At 52.8% G+C, this 24,683-nt stretch overlaps 1 protein-coding gene across 4 annotated transcripts in view; it reads left to right on the top strand.

The window, feature by feature from the left end:
• The window catches only part of SAMD4A (sterile alpha motif domain containing 4A), an 83,303-nt gene that overhangs the window by 27,494 nt on the left and 31,126 nt on the right, over positions 1-24,683 (top strand). For all 4 annotated transcript variants that reach the window (XM_035551530.2, XM_035551532.2, XM_035551531.2 and 1 more), the window contains exon 3: positions 20,802-21,320. In XM_035551530.2, coding sequence (XP_035407423.1) covers positions 20,802-21,320 — 519 coding nt within the window. The remainder of the gene's footprint in view (positions 1-20,801; positions 21,321-24,683) is intronic.

Genomic DNA, 24,683 nt, shown 5'->3' with positions numbered 1-24,683 from the left:
TAGGAAACCTGTGTAATTGTCCAAATACATGTACACACACATACATATACGTATAGTCAGTGCTGCACCAAGCTTTTTCGTCTGACCTCTTCTAGTCATGGGGATCTTGCCTCTTTACTCCAGCTACTTGCAGATTCCTGCCCGAAAACCCTGTTTATCAGATAAAAATAAAAATAATCAGGCTGGTATCCCTTTCCTGCCTGTGCCCTGGAAGCAGGGGTTTTCTTTGGAAAGATGCTAACGACGGGAGCTCCGATTTCTTTCCCATTCAACACGTGGAGGCTGGGAGGACGGACGCCCTTTTCTCTCACCTGCGAACTGCTGCCTCACCTGTGCAGGCACGAAGATCTTAAGGGAAAGGGCAGCGCGGTACAAAACATGTCGACAGGATAGCTACGAACCCGAATATATCCACTCCAAGAGATGGAAAATCATTCACAAATCCCCGGGGGACAGCACATGCTCCTGAGGAGCTGCTCTAGACAGGCTTTGTGCACGGCAGACAGATAGATGGGAGCACAACGTTTGCTCGGGAATAAGAAATGGAAAAACCTCACCCCAACCTTTTAATACCGACTCCTCTGGATTACATTTTTATTGACTTGTTTAAAATACGACGCAGGCAAAATCTGTTTCTCAAGAGTGACTTATGCTGGAGTTAAAAAACAGAAAGCAAATCTTGTCTGCCAGCCAAGCAAAACTTGGATTGGCTATTAAAACCCGGGTTTTGTTGGCTAGCATTGTATCTGATTACATGGAAGTGTGGGAGCTAATGCTTTCTAAAGCTATTTTTCCAGCCTTTCAGATGTTCAGTCCTATCACCTACTGTATTTGATCAGCGAGACTTCCCTCCCCACCAGCCCTGTGCCTTCTAATCAAACCCGTGTGTCTCGGCGAAGCGCAGGAAAAGCACTTTTTGTTCTAAATATTTATTTTTAGGTAAACGTAGCTGTCGCTGCAGACAAAGGATCTGCAAAACGATTCTGCTGAAGTGCAAAGGAGATGGAGAAACTTGTTGATGGCAAGCATCTGACCGACTCTGCAGTTTTTACTGCCGGCGGTGAGGAACTGTCTCAGCAGGTGGAAATTACCCTGCTCCTGCTGAGCGGGCCGGAGCTGACCGTCGGGCTCAGCCAAGAGGATCTGCACATCTCTTTTGAGTGCAACAGGCTTTAGTTTTGTCCCTGCAGAAGACGCAGGTGAAAGCGTGCAGTCCTGCCCTGCTCTGCAGGGGGAAACGGGTTGATGTGTGCGGGATCGTCAGGCAGAGCAGCTGCCCCTTCCACTGCTTAATTTGGGGTTTTCTGATTGAATATTTCCCTGTCTGTGTGAAGCTACTGGAGATAACTCCTGTGTGGACTGCTGGAAGGAGCCTGGAGATGTCTGTCTGTCTTTCTGGCAGTGTTGGAGTGCCCTGGACACGTGTCTGCTCTACTCTTAATGTCTTCCCATAAAGAAGATTCTCCAAGCTCCTTGTCCCAGTGCTTTGGTGTCCTTACTGCGAACAAATTTTCCCTAAATACACTGAAGCTCCTTCCAGCATGTTGCACCGAGTCCTCTCTGTGCCACCAGCTAACTTTCATTCCAAAACAACAGCAGGTCTTCGGGACCTCGGTTTCTGAAAGATACCTGGGGCTGCGGATGGGAGAGGGGCTTTACTCAACTAGCAATAGCTCCGTGGGAGCTCCCTGGGAGCGTTTTTGGTGCTTCAGATGGTGGTTGACAGAGGTGATGTCTTCCACTGCTGCTCCTCAGCGTCATGAGGAGCTCTGCTGAGAAGTGTACGTCTTGGGACCGGCATTATCTTTGTATCCCATGTGATAACACACGCACCACGGGGAGCTCCTGGCCTGAGCAAAGGTGTTGGTTTGCTCCAGCAGTGCAGGGACAATGACAAGGATGCCGTGGCATGGTGGAGCTTATTTGGGGGAGGTTTCCCAAATGTGCCTCTCCACCACTTGCCTACGGACCATTTGACCTCGTGTGGCTGCTGGTGCATTGCGGCAGCTGCTCGGATGGCTTTTTCCAGGTTGCGTTGAGTTCCCCACCGCTGTGCATAGCTGGTGGGTAGTTTAAAGCTGCTTGGGTTTTATGTCCCCGTGCATGTGTCCCACAGCTCTCGTGCTGCTGCTGAAGTCCTCGATGCGCTCTGTAGTGTATATTTTTGTGATAAGAATTAAGGAGATGTGGTTTATAGTCCCCTTTTTGTGAGCAGACATTTTTTTGCTGGATGACACCAGCATTCAGCTGGTGGTAGCTGGGGAGAAGGAGCAGGGGTTGGGTTGACACAGTGAACGTGCTGCTTCTGGGAAATTCAGTAACAGGTTGAGCTGTTTAATTACCCTCTTTGTCCCCTGGGCTAGAGTTTGTTTATGAAAGATGGGTTTCATCGAAGAGCTGCACCAGGCTTTGTGTGTTTTCACACAAAGTGTGTGCCTGGTTCCCTTATTCCCACCCCACTGACCGCTTGTGGGGCGGGCTTGGACGTTCCTAAAGTAATGATCTGTCCTGTCCTGTCTCCCCACATTAGTTTGTTGGGCAAAGTACTAGAAAACCAACATTTCCCAGTGTTTTTCAGCATTGGGGCTCTCTGCATCAAGCAGGCAGCAAGGCTGGCTTTCCTGGTGTCGGCTTTTAGGTGAGGCCTTCTTGCCTGTTGGCGTTGAAGTGTGGAGGAAATTGGTGCCAACAGCTTTGATCTGGCTCCAGTCACATTCCCAAAGAACCCTTTTTTACCTTTAAGGCCTCACCCCGTGTGCCGTGAAGGTGCCAGGGGCATAACAGTGGCCACAAAGCTTGCACAAAGGCCAGGAGGAAATGACAGACGTGTCCTCCCTCAACGTGACGCGCTGGCTGATCAGATGGGACTCCTTATCAGCATGGTTCTCCCCCAGGAATCCTTCAGGAGGAGGCTGAAGATATCCCCCAAAGTCAAAGGGTAGGAGACTTCTGTGAAGAAATGGCACAGAGAAGCCCCAGCCCCGCTCACCTGGAAAATCCCAGACGACTTCTGCTGCCCCATAGGTGAGCAGGAGGTGGGCCCAGGTCTCCTGTCCCCATCTTGCAGCAGCCCCGCTGCTCGTGGAGGGTGCTGCTAATGGAGAGCCATTACGAGGATGTTACGGATGAATAATGTAGAAAGTCTGAATAAGCAATATTGCTATAGGAAGCATTTGGAGAGCTGGTTCATCTTTAGAAGCAAGGATGCTTCATTAATCTCAGTGAATAACGCAAGGCCGTAAATTATGTTCATAATAGACATATTTGCATAATGAAAAGTAACTTTTCTTTGTCTTACACGGCCAGAGATAAGAAAAAACAGTATTTTGAGGCAGCCCATCCCACCCTTAGGAGCAGAGGATGGCAGAAGGAGGCAGCCGTGCCCCGCAGCCCTCTGTGTGCCTCCACTGTGCCCTTCACACCGTGACTTGTGCCTGTCCCGCCACATAGAAAATCCGAAGAAGAAGAGTTAAAGAGAATTGCCGGGGCTTGCAGGGAGCTGGCCTCGCTTTCAGCATCAGAAAATATGAAAACCAGCCCGTGCAGCGCAGACCACAACAGAATTCAGAGGCTGCGGCGCGAGTCTGCAGGAAGCTGGTCTGTATGGCGAGGCCACGTCTCTGTAACCCAGTAATCCCTCAAGCTCGGAGGGCTGGAAGCGGGTTGCATTTCAGAGCGGGGAAGCTGTTTGGCCAGGCTGGAGAAACCGACGTTTCCTTGCAAAAGCGGGGGAAGAGGGAGCTCATCTGAAGGCAGGCGTTGCACAAGACGCGGCCGCGCTGCCGGGGTTATGGGGTACCTCCGATTTCCATGGGTTTGCCCAGAAAACACCCCAAACAAAAGTAAATGGCAGAAGTGCTGTCAGTCTTCCAGTTGTGGTGGTTTTTTTTCCCTTTTTTTTCCCTTTTTTAACATTCACACGCTATCTTCTTTCCCTCTGCTCGTGTCCTGCGCTCTGCTTGCAGAGGCGCGATCAGGGCTTTGGGCATCTCAGCAGCAGCTTCCAGTCACCTGTGGGAGATGTACGGCTGGATTTACCCATTGCAAAACCCCACTTTGCAGCTCTCCTGATTTACTAGGTTTCTGTGTGTTCACCACCGTGTTGCCGTGGGGCTGTGGTTGTCACTTGTGCAGAGCAGCGTGGGCTGTTTCTTTCCGTGCAGGTTTTTGCAACGCGTTGCTGCTGCCCAGGGGAGAGCAACAGGATGCACGGGAGGCAATTTTCCTCTGCAGGAAGGTTTGTGCCTCCCTCTCCCTCCTCAGAAGCACCTGGCTCCCCTTTTGTTGGGAGTTTCTTCCCAAATACTACACGGTTTGTTCGAGAAAATGAAAACTGAAATCCTTCTTGTGGTTTTTTAGTAGTTGAAAAAAAAAAAACCTAGGGCAGGGGAGGAGGAGGAAGGATTTCATTAACTGGAAGAAGCTTGGCAGGTTTCAGGCACTGCGAAGTGTTGAAATCTCCATCGGTAAGAGCTGGGAGAGCAGGTGCTTTTCTGTGCTTAGTCTTCAGGCTCAAAAAGTGCTTTTAAATGGAGATTTTACCACCGTACAGAAAATCTTGCCTTGTTTCAGCAGGTGTTGAAGGATGGTCTTGGCTTTCACTCCCAAAAGGTGTAATTAATTTACAAGGGCATCGCTGCACCATTGTTCATTAACTTAAATGTCCATGCTGACCCGTGTGTGTCGTGGTGTGTTCCTGGTGTGAAGAGCACCAGGAAACCTCCCCAGGGACTGCCCTGTGACAGCGGTGCTGCCGGATCCTTGCACCCCCCCCGTCCCCAGACCGAGCCGCACAGCTCCGGGGATGCTCTCGTGAAACAGAAATCAAAACCGGGCGTGCAGCGGTTTTATTCCGGAGGAACAATACTGCTCTGTGTTTTGAGGTCCTGCAGCGTTTCGTGGGTCTACAAGGAGCAGAATGCGCAAGTGCTGGGCAGGAAAGGCAAGCCGGCTGCTTGAGCGTGCCAGCCGCCAGCGGTGAAGGGGCGCGTTTTCAGCCGTGTCTCTACCTTGGGAGCAAAAGAAATCTGGGAAAGATACAGGGAGCGCTGCTCTGGTACAAGCTGCTAACCGACTGTACTCAGCTCTTCCCAGCCCACTTCGTTTTTTTGGCTTTCAGAGCCGTTAGTGAGGGCTGTCCAAAAAAAGAGGAGCCCCATCCCTCTCCCTTAATTCCTCCTCTGCAGTAGACGCACAGATTTCTCCCCGTGTCCTCTCTGACTCAGCCCCATCTCTTCCCTCCTGTTCCACGCTGTCACTTCAGGGCACGACGGAGGGGGTGGCAGGAGGGCTGCCCCCACCACCAGCGCCGTGACTCAGCACCGGGAGGGAAGGATGCCCGCGGCAGGGAAGGAGGGATGCCCACGTTGCCCAACTCCATCTCCTCCATCTCTCAGCTGGCCTTGGCTCGGCTGCCAAGCCAGCATCATTTTCCCTTCACCACCCTTGCAGAGCCCAAGCCGAACGCGCGGCTCGTTACCCAGGCAGGAAATGTTGGCGGATCTCAGATCCGATCGGATCGATGGAAGGGCAGCCTGGCCCTAATTGCTTTTTTTCCGCCGTTCCCCGCGCAGCGTGAAGCAATGAGCGGTCGAGCCGTTTCCCCACGCCTCCCGCAGGGCAGTGAAATTTACACCTCGAGCGCTGCACAGAAATGTTTTTTTTTTTCTTTTTTTCTTTTTTTTTTTTTTTTTTAAAGCCCAGGTCTGTTTTCCCTGGGGAACACCTTCATACAGCAGAGCAGGCTCTAGCAGGGTCCCAATCGCAGTCCGTGCGCATCAGGGCACACGCAGCACAAGGCACTCCCAGCACACCTGCATCGCATGCCACTGCTTTCCAGCAGTGTAAGTAAATACACTGAGAATCAAGCCAAACCTCAGGCTGAACCGCAACCTTTCTCATCTTTTCAAATAGAAAAAAAAGAAAAAAAATGTCCGGGGAGAGCTGCGCAATCTTTGCGCAAGCACGTTTTGCGCAAGGAGTTTGTCGTAGAAGGGTCACCTGGCGGGCAGGGACGCTTTCCCACCCGGTCCAGAAGCTTGCGAAAATGTTAACGAAGAGGGGAAAATCATTATTTTAGTTCGGCCTGTGCCACGTGCGGTCCCCTGGGTGGTCCCAGATGCTGGCATGGGGATGGGGACCTGGCGTCCGTCCTGAGCCCTGGCACAGCGGGGACCCCAGGTTGGTTAGGGGTGCGTTCACCTGCTTGGGGTGCAAGCAGAGTGCCAGCAGGTGTGGGCACGGCGTGGAACAAATCGTCCCCAGCTCCTGGTCTCCTCTTTCCGCAGGGGACCCCTCAGGGCTGGAGGCAGCTCAGGCCCGAGGACGTTGTGCAGCAATTTTGAGCAGCAGATTGCGCTGGTGCCTTCTGTTAGCAGCACTTGGGTGTGCAGGCAAGGAAAACTTGCCTTTAAACTCCTCTCCTTTTTTCTCCAGGCGTTGCGTTTCCTCTTAATACGTGGAAATTACATTATTGGCCAGTGTGGTTCCAACTCTCGTTTTATTTTTAACATTTCCATGCCTGCTGCGCGACGGAAAGTAACAGTGGCGGCCCGTAGCATCCCAAGATAGGAACCAGTTTGTTTTATCTTTCCTTTTGGCCGCGCTGAATTCTGCTGAGCACGTCTTGGCCAAGCTCCAGGACGCCGGACCAAGCCCACCGTATTCAGAGGGAATTGAATAATCGCTGCTTTGCGGTAATTGTAATGTGGGGAGGCACAGAAAAAAAAAAAAAAAAAAAAAAGTGTTTGCGAAACGCTTTGAAGATAATGACAGCCCGCGCTCGCTTTTGAGGAGTGCGGGCGTTGGGGAGCGCGCTGCGGATAGCTCGTTAACGCGCGGTGATTAGAGGACGGGACGAGAGAAACGCCGCTTGCAGTGGTGCCCAATTTGGACTTCCTTTAAGAAGGGAGCAGCGAGAGGGAGGGCTCCGCCGAAAATAACCGAGCATCTCCCCGGCAGATGGTCCTATTCACAGACCTAAAATTACTCGGGACGGGGATGAAAGGAATTGGCATCTGGTGGCGAGGGTCGGGCAGCGTCCCTTGGCGTGGGGGTGACCAGATGGCCCCGGCTCCGCCGCCCGTGCGGCCCCGTGCGGGTGTTTTCAACCTTTCCCCGCTTGCAGACCTCCGGGTATTTATATTTTTTCTTCCTCCAGGGGAGGTGCGGATTCCTGCAGAGCAAATGCAGGCTTGCTGGCAGGAGGCTCGCTTCTCCCGGTTCCCTTTTATGGACCTTCATCACCCCGCTCCTTGCAGCCGCCGCGGGGCCCCCGCTGCGGGCTGGGACCTGCCGGCAGCGCCGGGTGCTTCGCTCTGGGAAAAACCCTACAGAGCCTCACACCTGGCTGCCCGGTGCATGAGCTGGGGTGCCAAATCAATATCCTAGCCAAAATTAAGCATGGGAAGCCACGGTTTGTGGCCACGCAGGACGCTTGGGCTCTGTCCTCCTGCGTCCCACGTGGATGCGCGCTGGCCGTTCCCCGGAGCAGAGTTTTGGGGTGCTTGTTTAAAGAGCTGCTTCCCCTTCTCAGCTGGAGCAGCAAAAGCCTTGAGCATCAGCAGCCCGACCTAGGTTAAAATGACCTTTTGGAGTTTATTGCCCCCCTTCTCACTGTTATTTTTAGCCGGATGGTCTGGTTCGTGGCACAGCCCCATGCACACGGCGGTGCCGGGGAGCCCCCAGCGCCCGACTCCAGGAGCACCCATGGCAGGCATCATGCAAAAAGCAAAATGCATTGCAAAACTCCGCTGCAGTGCAAGAGAACACCCAAGAGCTAGGATTTACATCCCTCTCGCCCTCCTCGTGCACTGGGGGGATGTTGGCAGGGCCTGGATCCGGCCCAGCGTTTGTGCACGTTAATTCCACGGGCTCGCCGCGCCGGGCGAAAAGGACGGGGCAGGAACCTCGGGAAGAAGCTGCTGACGAGCGGGGGGTTGCCTTCCTACGTAGCCACATTTATTTTTATTTTCCTTTTGAGCTAGTATTCCAGGAAAGCCCATTAAAAGCTGGCAGCCGCGCGCCGGCGAGCAGCTTGCCGGAGCCCAGCGCCGGCGTTGCGATGCCGGCGGAGCCGCGCGGACGGCTGGGGATGACGGATGGCGTGAGGTGCCGGTGGAAAGGAGGGGAAAACGGGGATGTTCTCACTCCGCTGAGCTTCCTTCCTTTGTGTTTCCTATTAAGCCCGGGGAGCCGCGCTGATGCGGCTGCTTTTGCAGCCTTCCAAGCTGGAATTTAATTGCGGATGATTTCATCCCGGCCTTTTTTTATGTCGAAGCCAGTGGCCTGCGTCATGCAGCAGTGAATTTAGGCAGATTTTATTTGCATGTGAGTCATTGAGCTTTTCCAGCTGAATGTCACCAACTTGGAATTTTTTGTCTGATTTTGTTTTTGTCTCTTGGTGTTTTTCCACCGGGCTCTGCCGCTGCCCCTCGCTCCCTTCGCCCCCGCGCAAAAAAAAAAAAAAAAAAAAAAAAAGGAAAAAAAAAAGGAGGAAAAGGCTAAAAGTGACTCGAGCCGGGCTTCGAGTTGGCAGTGCGAAAGGCCGGGATTATGAATGCTCGGGGGGGTGGGAGGCAGAAAAAGGATGCTTTATGTTGCTCCCAGGGAAGGACCGAAGCCAAGTCAAATTGAGGGCTCTAATTTGGGAGTGGTGTTATTACAGGTCAGAGGGAGTCAGTTGCCGGCTAAATTGGGAGAGCTGTCACATGCAGGAGCTGCAAATGCTGCTGGTCACACGGCCGTAGCACGCAGTCGCTTGTACAACTCGCTTTGGTTTTGTTGACAATGCTGAAAAAAAAAATAATAATCTGTTTATTTTCCCTCAAAATACAGGCTCGGTAGCAGCGGCCCTCTGCCTTCGCTGCCTGCTCGCCCCGGCCCTCGCCTGCCCTTTGCACAGGGAAGTTTATAAATAGAGCAACTCCTCCATTATGTGCAGCTTCAGTCTCTTTATTTTTATACTGGAATCTGTTCAATGATTAACAGTTTCAACCATGTGCTGTATATCAATACCTTACATACCCTTCATAACTTATTTTTAGTATTATTTTTTCCCCTTCTAAATCCTTTATCCATGTTAGGCAACACAGTTATGACATTCAGATGGTTTTTTTTTATTTTTTTCTTTAGACTTTGAAGAAACTTATCTGCATTTCAATTGAGCTTTTGCTAAAAGGCTTTTTGCAATTGAAATTCAGAAGTCAGAGGAGTATTTCCTCAGCGCGTGTGCTTGTGCCTGTAATCTCCGCAGCGAAAGCGAGGAGGAGTTGGGCTTTTCGACGGATTAGGCTTGCAGGAGAGCTGCAGAAGTCACACGTTTTGGTGTTGTTCGGTTGCCTTCCTGCGCCCTAGGAGATTCCAACTCAAAATCTGGACTGGAGGGCGCGCGGCGCCACACGAGTGATACCACCCCAAGGCAAGGGGAGCAGGCACCGAGCCCACCTCCCACCCCTACCCCAGCTCCCCAAAAGCACCAAAACTGGTGGCATTTTGCTGCTGCTGAGCTCCCAGGCCCCGGAGGCGATGGGGCTCCGCAGCGCCCCGTGTCGTCGCGCCTCCAATCCTTGCCGACCCGTCCCGCCGCCACGGGCCAGGCTGCCTCTGCCCGTGAAACCTTGCACGGCAGCCAGCAAAAGGCATCTGACCCGGGCCCTCGCGGGGATATCTTTGTCCTGCGGGAGGGACGGCCGGCTCGGTATTTCTGTCTCCGCACCGCATGCGCAGGATGCGATGGATTCCCTTCCTCTCCTCCTCCTCTGACCCGCGAGCGGCAGCCAGCCCAGAGGCGGTTTTGGTGCGGTTTCTGCTGCCGTAGCTCTCTTCCCCCTTTCCCTTGCAGAAGGTCCTCTTGTTTTTCCGCTGCTTTCCTGCACCAGCGGGTCCAGGTGGATAAAATATTGCCCCGGTGGAGCCCGCAGCATTTATCCAGGGTGCAGCTAAAGGGCACTTGGTGCTTTTGCAGCTTTGCACACTCCCCGCTGCCAGACGGGCTCCAGGCCCTGTATTTCGGCAGTCTCAGAACACCGACCTCCCCATCCGAGGCCTGGGAGCCGGGCTGCTTGTGCTGATCCGTGTCCGCCGCGTGTCTTTTTCCCCGCGTCCCGGTCAGCATCTGGCCGCCTCCTGGGTGAGACGTCCAGAGGTGGTACCTCTGCTGGCTCCTCAGCTGGCTCCGGGCTCCCATTTCTGACGCTGAACCCTTTTCCCACGTTTTTCTGTCCAAGCTCGGACAGAACTTGTGGGATTTCCGCCCGTCGGTCCTGTTGCACATCCGTTGGCACCGCTTCCCTCCATGGAGTCATTGCTCAACGAGGCCGTGCCTGCTGGACGGCGGCTGCTGAAATCGGGGACACAAAGTCACTTTTCCCAGGTGTCCTCCATGCCCCTGCATGAACCTCACCTTGAGACCGAATGCCATCATGCACCGGCGTGGTTCAGGTCCCCGTGGCACCTGTGGGGCTTTTGATGAGGTTTCCCAGCGTGTCAGCTTTGCTCTGACTCAGTGAGGTGCTCTCAGCCTTGCAAAGCTTTGCACTAAATTAAAAGGCACGTTGCTAGGGAGTGTTATGATGATACACGGTATTATGCTCCCTAGCAAAAGTGTGCAACAGATAGGGGCTAGAAAACAAACCCATAAAACTTCCCACCAGATGCATGGTATGAAAACAGAGCATGCTTCTGCTCGCTATTAAATATGTCATGGAAAAAGACTCCCGCTCCTGAATTTCCTGGAAGTCTGCTCTGGGCTGCAAGCTGTAGTGGCTGCAGCCGGTTTAGAAAAGGAAAAATCCCTGCTCTCGTTGCCGTCTGCAGAAGCACACTTAATGATTGTGCCATGCGATTCTCCAGTGCTAAAAATACATTGCCTCTGGGTTTGTACAAATGGCCTCACAATAACTGGAGCTCTGGCAAGCTCGCTGGCTGTACGGGGAAAATCGCGTAAAAAAAAAGCGATTTTTTTCCCCCCTTTTACTCATTCTGCAGCACAATAGAGCCCAGGCTCTTCTGTCCTTGCAGCTCCGCACGAATTAAGGGACGTTTTGTGCAGGGACCTCCCAGTTCATTCTGCTTCTGAGCAAAATAAGCGGCGTTTTGCTCCCTTCTGAGCTTACAACTTGCACGGGGAGCGCTGAGCTCCCTGCCCCGCTCTGTGTCTGCTGCCGTGGTTGGGGCTTCATCGGGCTGCCGGGGGTGGCAGGACGAGAAGATCTAACGGGGGGGAGTCTTGGAGGTCACCGCAGTGCCTTGGTGTCACCTTTTGCTGACGTTATCCCTAAGCTGCTGTGAGATCAAGGAGTGCCACCAGAGCTTGAGACACTGGAGCATCCTTTGCACCGATTTCTTTACCCCAAGGAAGGGACCATACGCTACGAAACGGACCCTTGACGGGGCTGCCAAAGTTTTGGAGAGCTCACTGGAGCTGCCAGCGCTGAACAGCTGAACGTGGTGCCCAGGGAGAGCTGCCTTCAAAAGGGCAAAGAGTGGAGCAGGGCTCGTGTCTCGTCCTCCGTAGGGTTGCTCTTTGTTTTGCTGCCGTTGCTGCTGTTGTGTTGTTTTTTTTTTGTCACAAGCTGCGTGTCATATGGTCACCAGCGCCGTAGCCTGGCTTCCAAAGAAGAATTGCGAGAACTTGGCTCCTTTTCAAAAGCGAAGCGCACTGGAGAAGCAGCAGCCAGCTCCGCGATGCTTCTCCGCATCCACCTCACCTCTGCGGCCGGTTACCTCTGTTTCGGAGCCCTGCCCAGCCCTGGTCCCAAGGGGACCTTTCCCGGAGCACACAAAGAAGGCTGACGATGGCCAGGGTGCCTTCTGCAGCCCGCCTCTGCCAGCCCCATCCCTGCAGATGGGTGCTGAAGAATTTGCCCGTTGCACCCAGGGAGTGCAGGGGCCTGTTGCTGCAACGCTATAGCTTTTGGGCAGAGCGGTTTTCAGTGGTTAAATAGACACGGTTACGTTTCACGAGTCAAACTGTTGTTAATTTACACGGAGCCTCTTAATCTCCATCATTAAAGCTGGAGAAGAACCTCCTTCGTGCAGCCCTCTGTGCTCCCGTAAGCACCAAATCCTGGGGTATAATCAAAAACGCTTTGCTTTTTCTGTCCGTGTGACTTTGCCTTTGTTTTTCCAAGCAACTCGTGTTGCCTGCAGCGGGGACTTCTCCAGCCACCTCCATTTTAGGGCCATGCTGTGCCCATTGCTCGTTTTCGTGGCATCTCCTCTCCCTTCTCCGCATCCGCCACGGTCTGTTCACCTCCCCTCCTGCTCAGAGCTTCTCCGCAGCGATCGCTCGGGTGGAAACGAAACATTAGGGAAGAACTCAGTGTATTTTTAGCCTCCTTGAATGTGAGGTAGCTGCTGGAAACACGGAGGAGAGCTGCAGGGTACCACTGGGAAGTTTTCCACTGGGCTCTGGTGCTCCCGGCACCGCCACGGAGCCCGGGGTGTGTGGTCCTGGCGCTGCACAAGGGATGTTGAGCACGGGATTTTCCTGGGTGATGGTGCACATTGCCGTCTGTCTGTCCTCTCCCTACGGGTGCTGATGACAAAAGGTCCTTCAGTCCTTCCCAGAGATGATCTGCATGGAAGCTGACAGCTGGAGAAGGGGCAGTTCAGCGATCGCCTTGTTGATCTCGTTACAGGGGTGATGTGGGACCCTTGGGTTTGTAGGTGATGGGGTGGGTGCTCTGGGAAGGGAAGGGCAGTGCCCAGATGGCCATGGAGAGCAGTGCACAAACCCTCCCGGTGTCCCATCCTCATTTGAAGACCTCCTGGCTTTTCCCAGCTCCTAGCCAACACTTGTAATGGGAAAAGATCATGGCCACTGCTTCCCAAATGTCTCCCCAAGACCTGCATGGGAAGAAGAGGGAGCGGAAAGCAAGCTGGGAGGTTTCCTTGGCTTTTCTCCTGTCAAGTTCCCCATCACCCCCTGGGATGAGCAGTCCCCAGGGCGCAGAGCTGGCTCCAGCAGGCTCGGATGCTGCCTGGCACCTCTCCCATGTGCTTCAGACGTACAGGGTGAGGTCCTCCTGCTGAGCAGGCATAAATTCAACCCCCTTGGAACATAGCAGGGGGAGACTGGTGGAGGTGACACAGTGTGTCCACCAGTAAAAGTGGGTGGAAACATCACCGGTGTCATCTCACCTGTGCTAGCCACGGTTTTGCATCAGTTTTGATGAGAAGAGGAGCGGGATTTGGCTCCACCAGCGCTCCCGCAATAGCCACGCTCACAGCTTGCATCTGTCTGTTGCCATTGGCAAGTCTGCAAAAATCTTTGTCGTCGAGATACGTGTTTTTTAATTAGCGTCGGTTGCCATAAAGAAAAGGCACATGCTGAAATGCTTATTATTGGCCTCTCATGGAGGGGAAGGCTGCCAGTTTTTGGCGGCGGGGGTATTGATGTGTTCTGGATGGGGTACAGAGAAGGTTTCCAGCAGGGTTCTCACTCTGTTTGCCTGAATGTTGCTCTTTTGATTGGGAGTGATTTAAGGAGAGAATGATGTAAATTCACCCAAAGTGCTGCAAAGCTGTTCTGCGTGCAGGTGCTAATTACCGCAAACGATAATTGAAATCCCTTCCTCTGGAAGCACGCCGCACCCTCGGTCAGAGCGCGGGCGCCGCAACCACAGCAGTGCAGGAGGCCAGCAGCGGGTGGAGGAGACCTGTGGGGTGGGCGGCGTGGGCTCAGACCTCCTTGCGGACCAATAACTCCTGCCAAGTCCTTGATCAGACCGAATTTGGACTGAAATGTGGCCACTTGTTGCTCTTTTGGTGTAACTTTGCTCCAGACTGCTCTCTGTGGGGCTGGGTACGGTCACCCCGCACCACTCGGATTTCCACCCAGCCAAGTAATACCTGATGGATGCGGCTGCTGGAGATCATGGAGGCAGCAGAAGTGTTGTAAGGGGCTCGGGTTTAACAAACACAGAGCCACAGCCTTCCAGGGATACAACATTTAGCTTCTGCTGAAGTTATCAGAAACAGGAGTGGAAGGAGACCGGAGGAGAGCAGATTCCCGAGTGCCACCACTCGAGAAGATGCAGGACATCTTCTTAAATCAGCCTGCAATTTATCCAGAGGCTAAAACCAGATAAATTCAAGCTTAAATCACCTAAATCCCACTGGAAATCAAGGCAGACTGAAGCGTCTGGGAACAAATGGCCAGTAAGCGTAGGGGTAGGGATTGTCTCTTGGTTGGTGGCATGTCCCTGGGGGGTGACTTTTTGGCCAAGCAGAGGTTACAGGGCTGTGGCAATAGACGGGGTGAGGTTTCTTGATCCTTTTTGCCCTGAGCTTTGTGAAGCAGGAGTCCAAGTGCTAACTTGTACGCAGAAAAGAGCGGGTGGGTGCCTCAGCTGAGCTCTGCCCCGCACCGGTGCCGGTGCCGCATCGGCAATACAGGAAGCCGCAAACAATGGGCAGCTCTTCTGGGAGCGCCGCCGAGGAAGGGCTCCCCTTCGCGGGCATTTTTACCCTTCCTGCACATCCCGAAATAACCATCGCCTGCACCAGGGTGGCCGACTTCGGGCTCGCGTGAGGTTGTTGCAGTGGCATAAACAGAATGAATTTCTTCTTAGGGTTCACCACTCGGTGTAGTCCATCCCTAGCAGGACTCGGTAGCTGAACAGGAGAGCTCAGTTCCTCCTTCCAGTCCCTAACACATCCCTTGCAAGATCAGGGATCCCAGCCTCAGTTTTTGGTACAAACTCTGTTTTTTTCTCCTTGGGTACATCGGGGAGCGCCGTTGTGCAGAGGTATCTGCTTAGTCAGTGCCCTTCAGATACGCACAGCTAACTCTTAGTCATTTCTTGCTTGAACAAATTATCTGAATGCGCTTCTGAGAACTTTTTGTGGAAAATGTTGTTAAACTGAAAACAAGGGTATAATAAAACAGTAATTTAAGAGCAATTTACTGACAACTGGAGCCCTTGAATGCACTGACTTACCATTGTGGAGCGATGATACCGAGCCTGGTATTTAAACATACTCTTTGTCACTCTGAAAATCCTTGGGCAGTTTTTAAAACACTTCCAGTCTTTAATTGTTGTCCTTGTTACTCATTATAGGCTGTTGTCTGGCCGATAAATCACACATCATTCATATCACCCGCTTTGTCGAAGCCCCAGCTGACACATTTGTCTACTTCACTTGTGAAATGTGCTAACTCCTATATGACAATAGGGTAACCCAGTTTCTGCCGCAACGCTCTCTGTTCTGCTTTCAGAATGAAAGGGTTTATCTTGGTTAGGGTGGTGGTGTTTTGTTTTTAATTTTAAGCAGTTGGGAGATACCATGCCTCTCCTTCGTTCCTTGGAGACACCTCACCTAATGAGACAAATGCATCCCCGTGCGTGCGCTGGCAGCTCCTCTCGCCCATCCCTCTGTGCAGGGTCTCTGTTTTCGAAGTGGGAGCCAGAGGTCTGTTTGCAAAAACATCTGAAACAGAAAAAAAAGCCACAAAAATAGGTGTTTACACAGCTCGAGGTTTCCAAATGCAGGCCCCTGCACCAGCGTGCTGTGCTGCCAGTGTTGGTTTCTGCACCCATCCACAGCGACTGTGGGCTGATGGCTGTGCGTGTCTGTGTGTCTGTCCACCCAGACTGGCTTTACCCTCTGCAAACTGCGCCTGTGTCTTCCCTGCACGTCCTTAATGGCTCCGGGAGCTCCCCAGGCCTCCTTGCAGCTGAAATAACCGAGTCAGCTAGCAGGAGACAGGTTCAAAGTAAAGGAAAGCGTGGAATCCCCAGCCACGGGATGCTGAGGGCATTAGCAGCTCGCGTGCATCCAGAAGCGGTGATAAGCGTAGCTGTGAAAGGGGAATCGGATGGATGCTTAGTAGGTGGACAAACGTCACCTCTTTCTCTAGCCAGAAGTCACTTTTCTCAGGGACAGCGTGGCAGGAAACATCACAACACACGTGTCCTGCTGTCACCCTGTGGGACCTGCCGTAGGGCAGCACAAGCTTCAGCCTGGGGAGAAGGTCCCAGCGACGTCGGGTGCTGTTGTTATACGCCGGCACCCTGCGCATGCACGGGCTGTGCTGTATGGCAAAGATATCACATTGGCTAAGTAATGATGAATTAGAGGGCGGTTTCACATACCACCTGGTGTGGTTTCACATACCACCATATGTGGTTCGCGTTTTTAACTTTGGGGCTTCCCCTATGCTCAGATTCATTGGGCTGCTGCAAATAGTCATAGCCCTGCCATCCCTTAGAGCAGCAAAAGGTGTTTTTTTGTTTGTTTGTTTTGTTTTTGCTTTTTTTTTTTTTTTTTTGTGACAGAGAGCATCAGGCATCCGTGAAGCAACAACCAGAGGGATTAATAAGGCTCTTATCTCATTAGTGTCCGCACCTGCGACCCCCCGAACACCACAGGTAGTGTGCAGGGACCGTGGGAGCCAGAGGCTGGGATGCGTCTTAGCCCCATCCGACCATGGGGGGCTGATTTTCGCAGTGAAGGGAGAGGCATCCCGGTGTCTGGGCATGTGTGACAACAGGCAGGGAGCTGAAGCAGGCGATGCTGTGTTAGGGGGGAGGTCGGAGAGGGGTTCTGGGGGTCGCCAGCCCCTGTGCCCCCCACAGAGGCAGCCCCAGCCAGATCCCCTGATTTCTGGCAGATAGGATTACGCCTGACCTTCCGCCCTGTCTCAGAGAGAGCCAAACCTCTTTCGGATCTAATTATTTTCCATTTTTGTTTAATTGTGCACATCCTGCTGCTGGCTGAAAAGGAGCACGGCTCCTGCCGGGGCCGGGAAGGACGCCCGCCCCTTGTCCACAGAGGGCTTTTGGATAAGCTCTCCATCTTTTGGGGTTTGCTATTAAAACCCCTGTATCTCTCGGAGGTCCAAAGCAAGTTTCCCAGGCAGTGGTTTTGGCACTGTCTGGGGTCTCTCCAGTGGTGGCTTCAAACTCAGCCCCTGTGCAGGGAAGAGGAGCCTGGCCAGGGCCACCTTCATCCCCCCATCCTCCTCCTCCTCTGCAAGGCGTTGCACTGGGCTCTGCTTTTCCTGCAGGTTTTGCTACATCCATAGTTCCTATGCAGCGAATTCCCTTAGCAGTGCGTTGCATGCTTTTTTTAGTGATCTTTTTATTTCTCAGCTTATCCACGCTGCTGCAGAATCCCATGGACTGTGCCATGCTGGGGGCCAGAAGTGCCTACCTAAAGGGCTGCCAAATTGACCCAACAGCAGTTAGAAATGTGGGGATGACAGGAGAGACCTGAGATCCTTCTGCAGGAGGAAGGGAGAAAACAAGCTGGGTTTTATTGCACCAGGGGCTCGCCCTGCCGCAGGTCTGAAAAGCACGTAGCATGTGCAGAAGGTGTCGTGCACAACCAGTTGCTCTTAAAGATCAAGCAACCTGGCCAAGCAATTGCCTTTGTCCACAGTAGGTGATAAAAGGCATCGTGTCGTGCCCATGTTTGGTTTCCTGGTGCTAGCGGTGGGGGCTCGGAGGTGGTCACAGGAGGGGTGGTGAGAAGTGACTCGTGTCGAGCTGCAGCCGCTGCTGTTTGCAGTCATCCTGTCGTCCTTGCAGCACAAATCTGCCTTCGTCAGCTTTGTAAAATAATGCTTCAGACTCGTGTGGACTTATGCACGCTCTGGAACCGATGGAAAAAATAGCGAGAGCAACGAGTAATAGTAATGAGACTGGTCTGCAGCCAAGACTGAGTGCTTCAGGCGAAGGAAAGCTGCACAGGCTGCTCTCGCAGAGGAAGTTATCCCAAATTCCCACCAGCAAGGGCGGAGGGGAAAGCAGGGATGGGACCCTCGCCACTGCAAAAATGCCTGAAGGCGTTGGGTGATGCTTCTCTGCCTGCAGCCTTGCCCCTCTGCAGGACCACCATCGGTGGACACGTGGTGGCAGGCAGGGGCGGCAGGGATGTGACAGCATGTCCCATGGAAGGCCTGAGATGCTGCATCCCACCTAGGTGCTTCCAAAAGCAAAGGGTCTTCAGCACTAAGGCTTTCCTCTTGCTTTCCTGGCCTCTATGCGTGTTTAATTACTGTGTGAAACAGCAGAGCTGCCCCAAGGTGTTTTGAGGGTGCTCCTGTCAAAATACCCCATGCTCGGTGCCCAGCTCAGGGCAGGGGGGTTGTGTGTGGATCCCCCAGAGGGTGCAAGCAGGCTGAGCTCAGGATGGAGAGTTAAGACCCAAGATACAAGCTGCTTTGCATTGCCTCATAAACTGTGCGTCGTGTGCCCGCAGCAGAGAGGACCTGGAGTCCCACTACACCTGTGTGTTCTTCACAAGCTCGCTTAGGTTAAGCTCACTTTTCCAAATCTGGTTCTGAGACACTAAAACAACAGCAAACAGGGTGTGAATCCGCAGCATCTCTGCAGGCACAAAGCTCTGACATCTCCGTCCTGCCACAAACGCCGCGGTTCCTTCCCTACCGAAGCTGCGTCATGCGTTTCCCCACAGCTCAGCGTGCCGATGGCGAGCAGCCGGGGAGGAGGCCGGGGCTGTGGAGAAGTACACACCGACCGCCACAGAAAGTTCCAGCGGGAGCCACCGGTGCTTCCAGCAAGCCATCTAGTGGCTTGCTATTAAAACAGTTGCACGCCTCGAAACGGGAATGCGAAGTGGAGCCAGTGCCATTCGGGGGGCCGGCCTGCAGGGTTTGGCCCTGGATGTGGTAACCAAATGCGAAGTGGTGGCTTTTTTAGGGTCGTGGTGCGAATGGGTGTTGGGAGTGTAGGGTTAGCTGCTGCTGCGCTTGGGTCTTCCCAGGAGAGAACCTACAGGTGGACATCCAGAGCTTCATTTCATGGGAGGGAGTTCAGTTACCTCAGAAATACATAGTCAAAGATTTAGAGCAGCTTCCTCTACCGTATGGGTAGGAGATGTCTGACAGACAGAGAACGCACAGAGGAAGGTCTGTGTTTCTGTGGTGGTTTTTTTTTTATAGCATGAGAACTCAGGGTTTCACTTGGTAAAATTTGGTGTCAGGGTGTTTAAAGGAAACAGAAGGAAATAATTTTTCAGAGACACTCTCAGGCGTGACCTGCTACAGTGACAGAAATTGTGAGGGCTCCGCAGAGGGCTTTGGTAGGCCACGTGAGACAGCTGTGGCTGGGAAGCATCGGCAGGGCCTTCGAGGGAGATCCTGAGCTGTCCCGGGCTGTTATTTTATAAGCTGTCAAGAAAGACCTCGGGGTGGAGATTTCACAACATCCTTAGGCGATCTCTCCCTGGGTGTCCCCATCCCAACCCGTAGGAAGTAGTTTCTTCTCACCTGACCTCATTCTCCCGTGCTGCAATTTAAACCTCTTACTAGCATCCTCAGGAGACACGGAGAGCAGCTTGTCTGCGTCGGTCTCCCACACCTCAGACAAATGACAGCCTGGCTGATGCATTTTTTGTGCGCAACGTGGCATTTTGACTGATGTTCACTCTCTGACGCTTCCTAACCCCAGGCTCTTCCCCGTGGGCCTGTTCTCCGGCTGCTGCAGCACAGCGGTTCCTTCCCACTTCCGTGCACAAGTTTGTAGCCTACATAATGCTCTTTTTTTTCCAAATTGCCTCTGGTTCTCAAGATTGTTTGACTTCTAATCCAGTTTACTGGAGTGTTTTCATTTCTCCCAGTGCGATACCCGCGCGCTGAATGCATTTATCACATCACCCATATCACCAACGAAACGCCGGGTAGTGTCGCACCCGGGACAGGACTCCTTGCTCAGCGCATCCTCCCCGTCTGACGATGAATCACCAGTAACGACTCTTCCCATATGGTTTTCTGATGAGTTGTGTGCCCACATTACAGTAGTTTCGTCTGAGCGTGTTTCTCTGGTTTGCTGGCGAGGAAGCCATGTGCAGCAGTGTCTAATGAATATCAAGATATATGACGCTTACTGCTCCTCCAGTTATTCACAGGCCAGTTACTCTGTCGCAGAGGGAAATTAAATTGTTCTTGACAAATCTGTGTCAGCAGTCACTTATCATCTTGTTATCTTCTGAGTACTTACAAATAGCTTGTTTCATTATTTGTTCCATCAGTTTTCCAAGAGTTCGAGTTAAGTGACCAGTTTGTAATTCCCTGGCTTCTCCCTTTGCATATTTTTAAAGCTAGATCCTGCATTTGTTTCTGCTTGTCTTCTAAAACCTCGCCTATCTGCCGTGAGCTCACAGACCAGCAACAGCTCTGCAGTTGCTACAACTGAGCCCTTCCCTGAATTCCTCTGGGGCAGGTTGTCACGCCAGGCCGGTGAGCGGACCAGCACCTTGGCTCGCTTGTCGTCCCTCTCCCGATGCCCCTGTGGGACACCTGCTTTCTGTTAGGGCTCTTGCCCATGGCAGCTCCTTTCCTGTTTCCTAACCAGTGCTTTTAAAAGGTGAAGCTTATCATTGAAAAGGTTTGGCATAATATTTTGGTGCTTTTAAAAGGTGAAGTGTATCAATGAAAAGGTTTTGCATAATATTTTGCGTAGTCTGCAATGATGCTGGAATTGAGCTGAATTATGGCTTGGATTAACAATAACACAACTTCACTGAGCAGCAGCAGAGCTGTGTGGCCACAGAGGTGGGTACAGGCAGTGAATTTCAGAAGTGCCCAGTAGCTCTTGGTGCCGAATTCGGCACACCTCGCCTTGAGCTTGGTTGTCGGAGAGCGGTGACCTCCTGCCTGGAAGAGGCATGTTTGACGGAGCCTAGGAGACGTTCGTGCAGTGGCATCAAGCGTGCAGGGATCCCTTTGTTGTGTATTTACCCTGCTTGAGTCTATTTATTTATTTATTAGGTCTGTTTGCTCATTTCTCAATTCTCTCTCTCTCTTTTTTTTTTATTAATTCCTTCAACAGGAATCATTAACCAATGGCAACAGGAATCCAAGGATAAAGTGATTTCCCTATTGTTAACCCACCTGCCTTTACTGAAGCCCGGAAACATCGAAGCAAAAGTCGAATACATGAAACTCTTGCCTAAAATCCTGGCCCACTCAATCGAACACAACCAACACATCGAGGAGAGCCGGCAGCTGCTGTCCTACGCCTTGATACACCCCGCCACCTCGCTGGAGGACAGGAGCGCTCTCGCCATGTGGCTCAACCACCTGGAGGACCGCACGTCGGGGAGCTTCGGCGGCCAGAGCCGGGGCCGGTCGGACTCGGTGGACTACGGGCAGACACACTACTATCACCAAAGACAGAACTCCGACGATAAACTCAACGGATGGCAAAACTCTCGAGACTCGGGCATAAGCGTCAGCGCTTCCAGCTGGCAGGACAAAAACCTGGCGTGCGAGAACGGCCATCTGCCCCTCTACTCCTCCTCCTCCGTCCCCACCACCATCAACACCATCGGCACTAGCACAAGCACGAGTAAGTACCGACAGCAGCGCTGGTGGGAGCCGCTGGGGAGCTGGTCCCCCCCCATACCACTAGAAAACATTTCTTTGCCGTGTTTAGCAAACGGGCTAGTTTCATCTAGGCCATAGAAAACTCCCCTTTATTTTTTTTCCCTACCTGCTTTTTTTTATTTCCTGCCTGCCTTTTTTTCCTTTTTACTTTTTTTTTCTCTAACCCTGTGGGATTTTAAAAGAATTGGCAGCCGGAGAGGAGGGAAAAACAGCCAAGAAGCTGTAAGAGTAAAAACGCGTGTTATGGAAGGTGGCCCCTTTTGTTTCATGTAGCTCCAGCTAGGTTTGCAGCTCACTTTCCAAAAGTTCCCAAAGCGAGCGGGGAGCTAATGCTTCGTTTCCAGAAGTGATCTGGGGACATGAGAGCCTCCCTGGAGGGAATGGGACTGGGGCCCCAAAGCTCAGGCACCATTTTGGGAAGCGGGGCTGGGATCCGGGATCTTCAGGGCGTATCTGAAAACATCTCCCCTTATCTGCAGTGCATAGAGGTGCGAAGCTGATGGCGATCGGGGGGTTTAGACACACACTCCTCCACGTTTTCCAGGAGGTGGAGAGTTGGGAAGCTTTTCCCCTTCCTCTGGCTCTGCCAGGCTTTGGTGGGAGCAGTGGACGGTGCCAAGCCCATCCCCAGGTTTGGACACTTGGCGGTGCTGCAGGGTGCTGCTGTTGGAGCTTTACTGGTGGTCATTCATGGAGATGTGGTGCGGCCAGGACTCTTTAAAGCAGCCGTTGGTGCCTGCAAGTTGTCCTTGGGAGAGGAGGAGCAGTACATCCTCCTAGTGAGGCTCGGGAGCCCCTCTGCCCACCCGTGCTCTCTGTGGAGGACTCGAGCAGAGGCCATTGCATCCTTCCTCATAAGGAGGTGCAGCCAGCACCCGGTGACCTCTCTTGGTTTCCATAACACGTCACTGGGTCACGCTGAGCATGGGGAAGCCAGGCCAGCTCGTTCCTCCAAAACATGTTTTTTATCCCCATTTTAGCGCAGCCTTCTCAACCCGCCCTTTCCACCTGTCCTTGGGACGACGTTGTCCCTAGTGATGCCATCAGGGATGCAGAGAGCGCTTCGGGGAGGAGAGGCCTCTTGTGGCGAGGGCGCTGGCTTTTCTATCAGCATGTGGAAACCCACAATTGAATAGCTGGAAGCTCTAAAATGCTCACTTAAGGCTTCTGGTTTTCTTCCATTCCTGTAATCGGTGCTTTTTTTAGGTGGCGTTTCAAATCGACGATGATATGAGATGCGGCTCTGGGTTTATTGCCATAGCGGCCCGGTCCCTGCCTCTCTGGTCTCCATCCTTGTTACCCAGAGATGTAGCAGAAAGGTCTCAGCTTCTCCACAGGCTCCAGATGACATTCCCATCCCGTCCCCAGTGTGTATCTCTCCCAGCGCTGCGTAGGTCAGGGCGTCTCTGGCAGCACGGGTGGCTTTGGAGCAGAGTCGGATGGCATCGGGCTGGCAGGCGCAGTGGTGCGAGGTTTGATTTGAAAAATTACCTCCTGGTGATTTTTCTGGGGGGTCCTACCTCATGATTTTTGCATGCCTGGCAGTTCAGAGGCTTCTCGTCCCCAGGAAAGGATTAGAATAGGTGGATTCAGAAGGGATTTGGGTCCTCGCGTCGTGAGCAAAAAGCAGGGAGGACCGAGCGTAATCCATGGATGAGGATGATGATGGGTGAAGGTGACTTCCCAGCCCTGCTGAGGAGCTGGGATTGAGCCGTGCTGACACCACCTCTGCAACGGTACGAGACCTGAGATGTCAGTGAGGTTTGGGGTGTTTACCTAAGAGGGGAAAGGCCTGAATGACGCCAAATGGGGCCTGCAGGAAAAGGGCCTGCGACTAAATGAGCCTCGCACTGGGTGCAGCAGGTTAATCATTGATGGTGGCTGAAGCTCCGCAAGAAGTGCTGGGTCTTAAAGGATGCCTCTCAAAAATCCCTCAGTGTTTCTGTCAGTCTTTCTGTGCACAGATTCTCTCTGAGCAAAAGCAGTGACCCTCCTCCAGCCCAGTGGGTCCCCAAGCCCTGGCACCAGACAAAGCAGTGCTCAAGACGCTGCGTGGCTGAGATGTTTCCTAAATTCTCCCAGAAATGAGGTGTGCGCTGTGGGGCTGGGATAAGAGCAGCTGTGGGGCTGGCAGATGTTCAGCCCTACCTGTTACCCCGGTCCTTTTACGGATGGCCATGTCCCTTTGCCACAGTGGTCCCGGCCATGAGCCCCTGGCACAGCATCCCCTGCCTGGTCCAGGTCCCAGAGGTGCCACTTTCCATGGCACCAGCACAGCCCTCTGATGCAGCTGGGGGATTTATAAAGCCCACACTAAGGGAACCTTCTCTAAACACCGATTTCTAAGGCTGAGCAGGTTTGTGGACACATCCTCAGCCCGATCTAGACATTCAGCTGTAGCTTGCACAAACCACCCCATGGTTCCCCAGAACCCCAATAATGCATCAGGTTGGCTTCAGCTCGGATTTTTATTCCAGCACACAGACAAAAATAGACAAAAATACACATCAAATGGGCAAAGCAGACTGCATTTTGCGTAGAGGGTTAGCAGCAGCAGCCTCCTCCAGGTAGTGTTACCCAACCAAGTGTTTTGTACGAGAGGCTGAGCCTCACAGCACCCAAAATTGCTGACACTGACACCTTCCTTGGGTTGGAGCTCCTGCTGATGTATTTGGTGGCAGCGTGCTCAGACAACAGCCAGAGACCACGCTTCATGTGTTAGGTCAGGAGCTTCCTTAACGCAATATTTGCTTGGACGCGAGCACAGTAAATCCACAAATAGATGCTAAAAAACAAACACGGCTGGTCAGCCTCTGTCCCAGCCCCTTGAGTCACTCAATATGTCCACAAATCCTTTATTCCAAAGCAAAGCCCTCAAGCCATCACTGTTTGTTTAGGTTTTCTTACTATTATTTTTGAGCTCTCCTCTCACTTGGAGGTGTTGATCTGGGCAAGGGCTTCACCCAGCAGCAGGTTCCAGGCGCAGCCCATCGCTGCAAAGCTTCCGACACCGAGATGGGGCAAAGCCCTTCCCAGGGGAGCCGCGTGCTGATCTTGGCCGAGGTGCTTGCGCCTGGCGTGGTGGCACAATTAGACGTAACAATATCACGGTGAAGGGTTTAAATATGGGTTTAAATGTGGGTAGCTGACGTTCACGTGAGAATTCGCCCTGTGCTGTCCTCTGCGTCTCTGGCTCAACGTAGACCCCGGTTTGCATGGTGCAAGCAGCTCTGGCTTTCTCTTCTGGCTGCTCATGCTTGCAGCTCGTTTCTAGCTTTCTCTGATGGCATCGACTGATGTTAGCAAAGGTGTGAGCAGGCAGAAA

This window comes from Cygnus atratus, chromosome 5 (genome assembly GCF_013377495.2).
Source record: "Cygnus atratus isolate AKBS03 ecotype Queensland, Australia chromosome 5, CAtr_DNAZoo_HiC_assembly, whole genome shotgun sequence".
In the NCBI taxonomy this organism is placed as follows: domain Eukaryota; kingdom Metazoa; phylum Chordata; class Aves; order Anseriformes; family Anatidae; genus Cygnus; species Cygnus atratus.
Note: the sequence above shows the minus strand (reverse complement) of the source record. Positions and strands in the feature narration are given on the sequence as shown.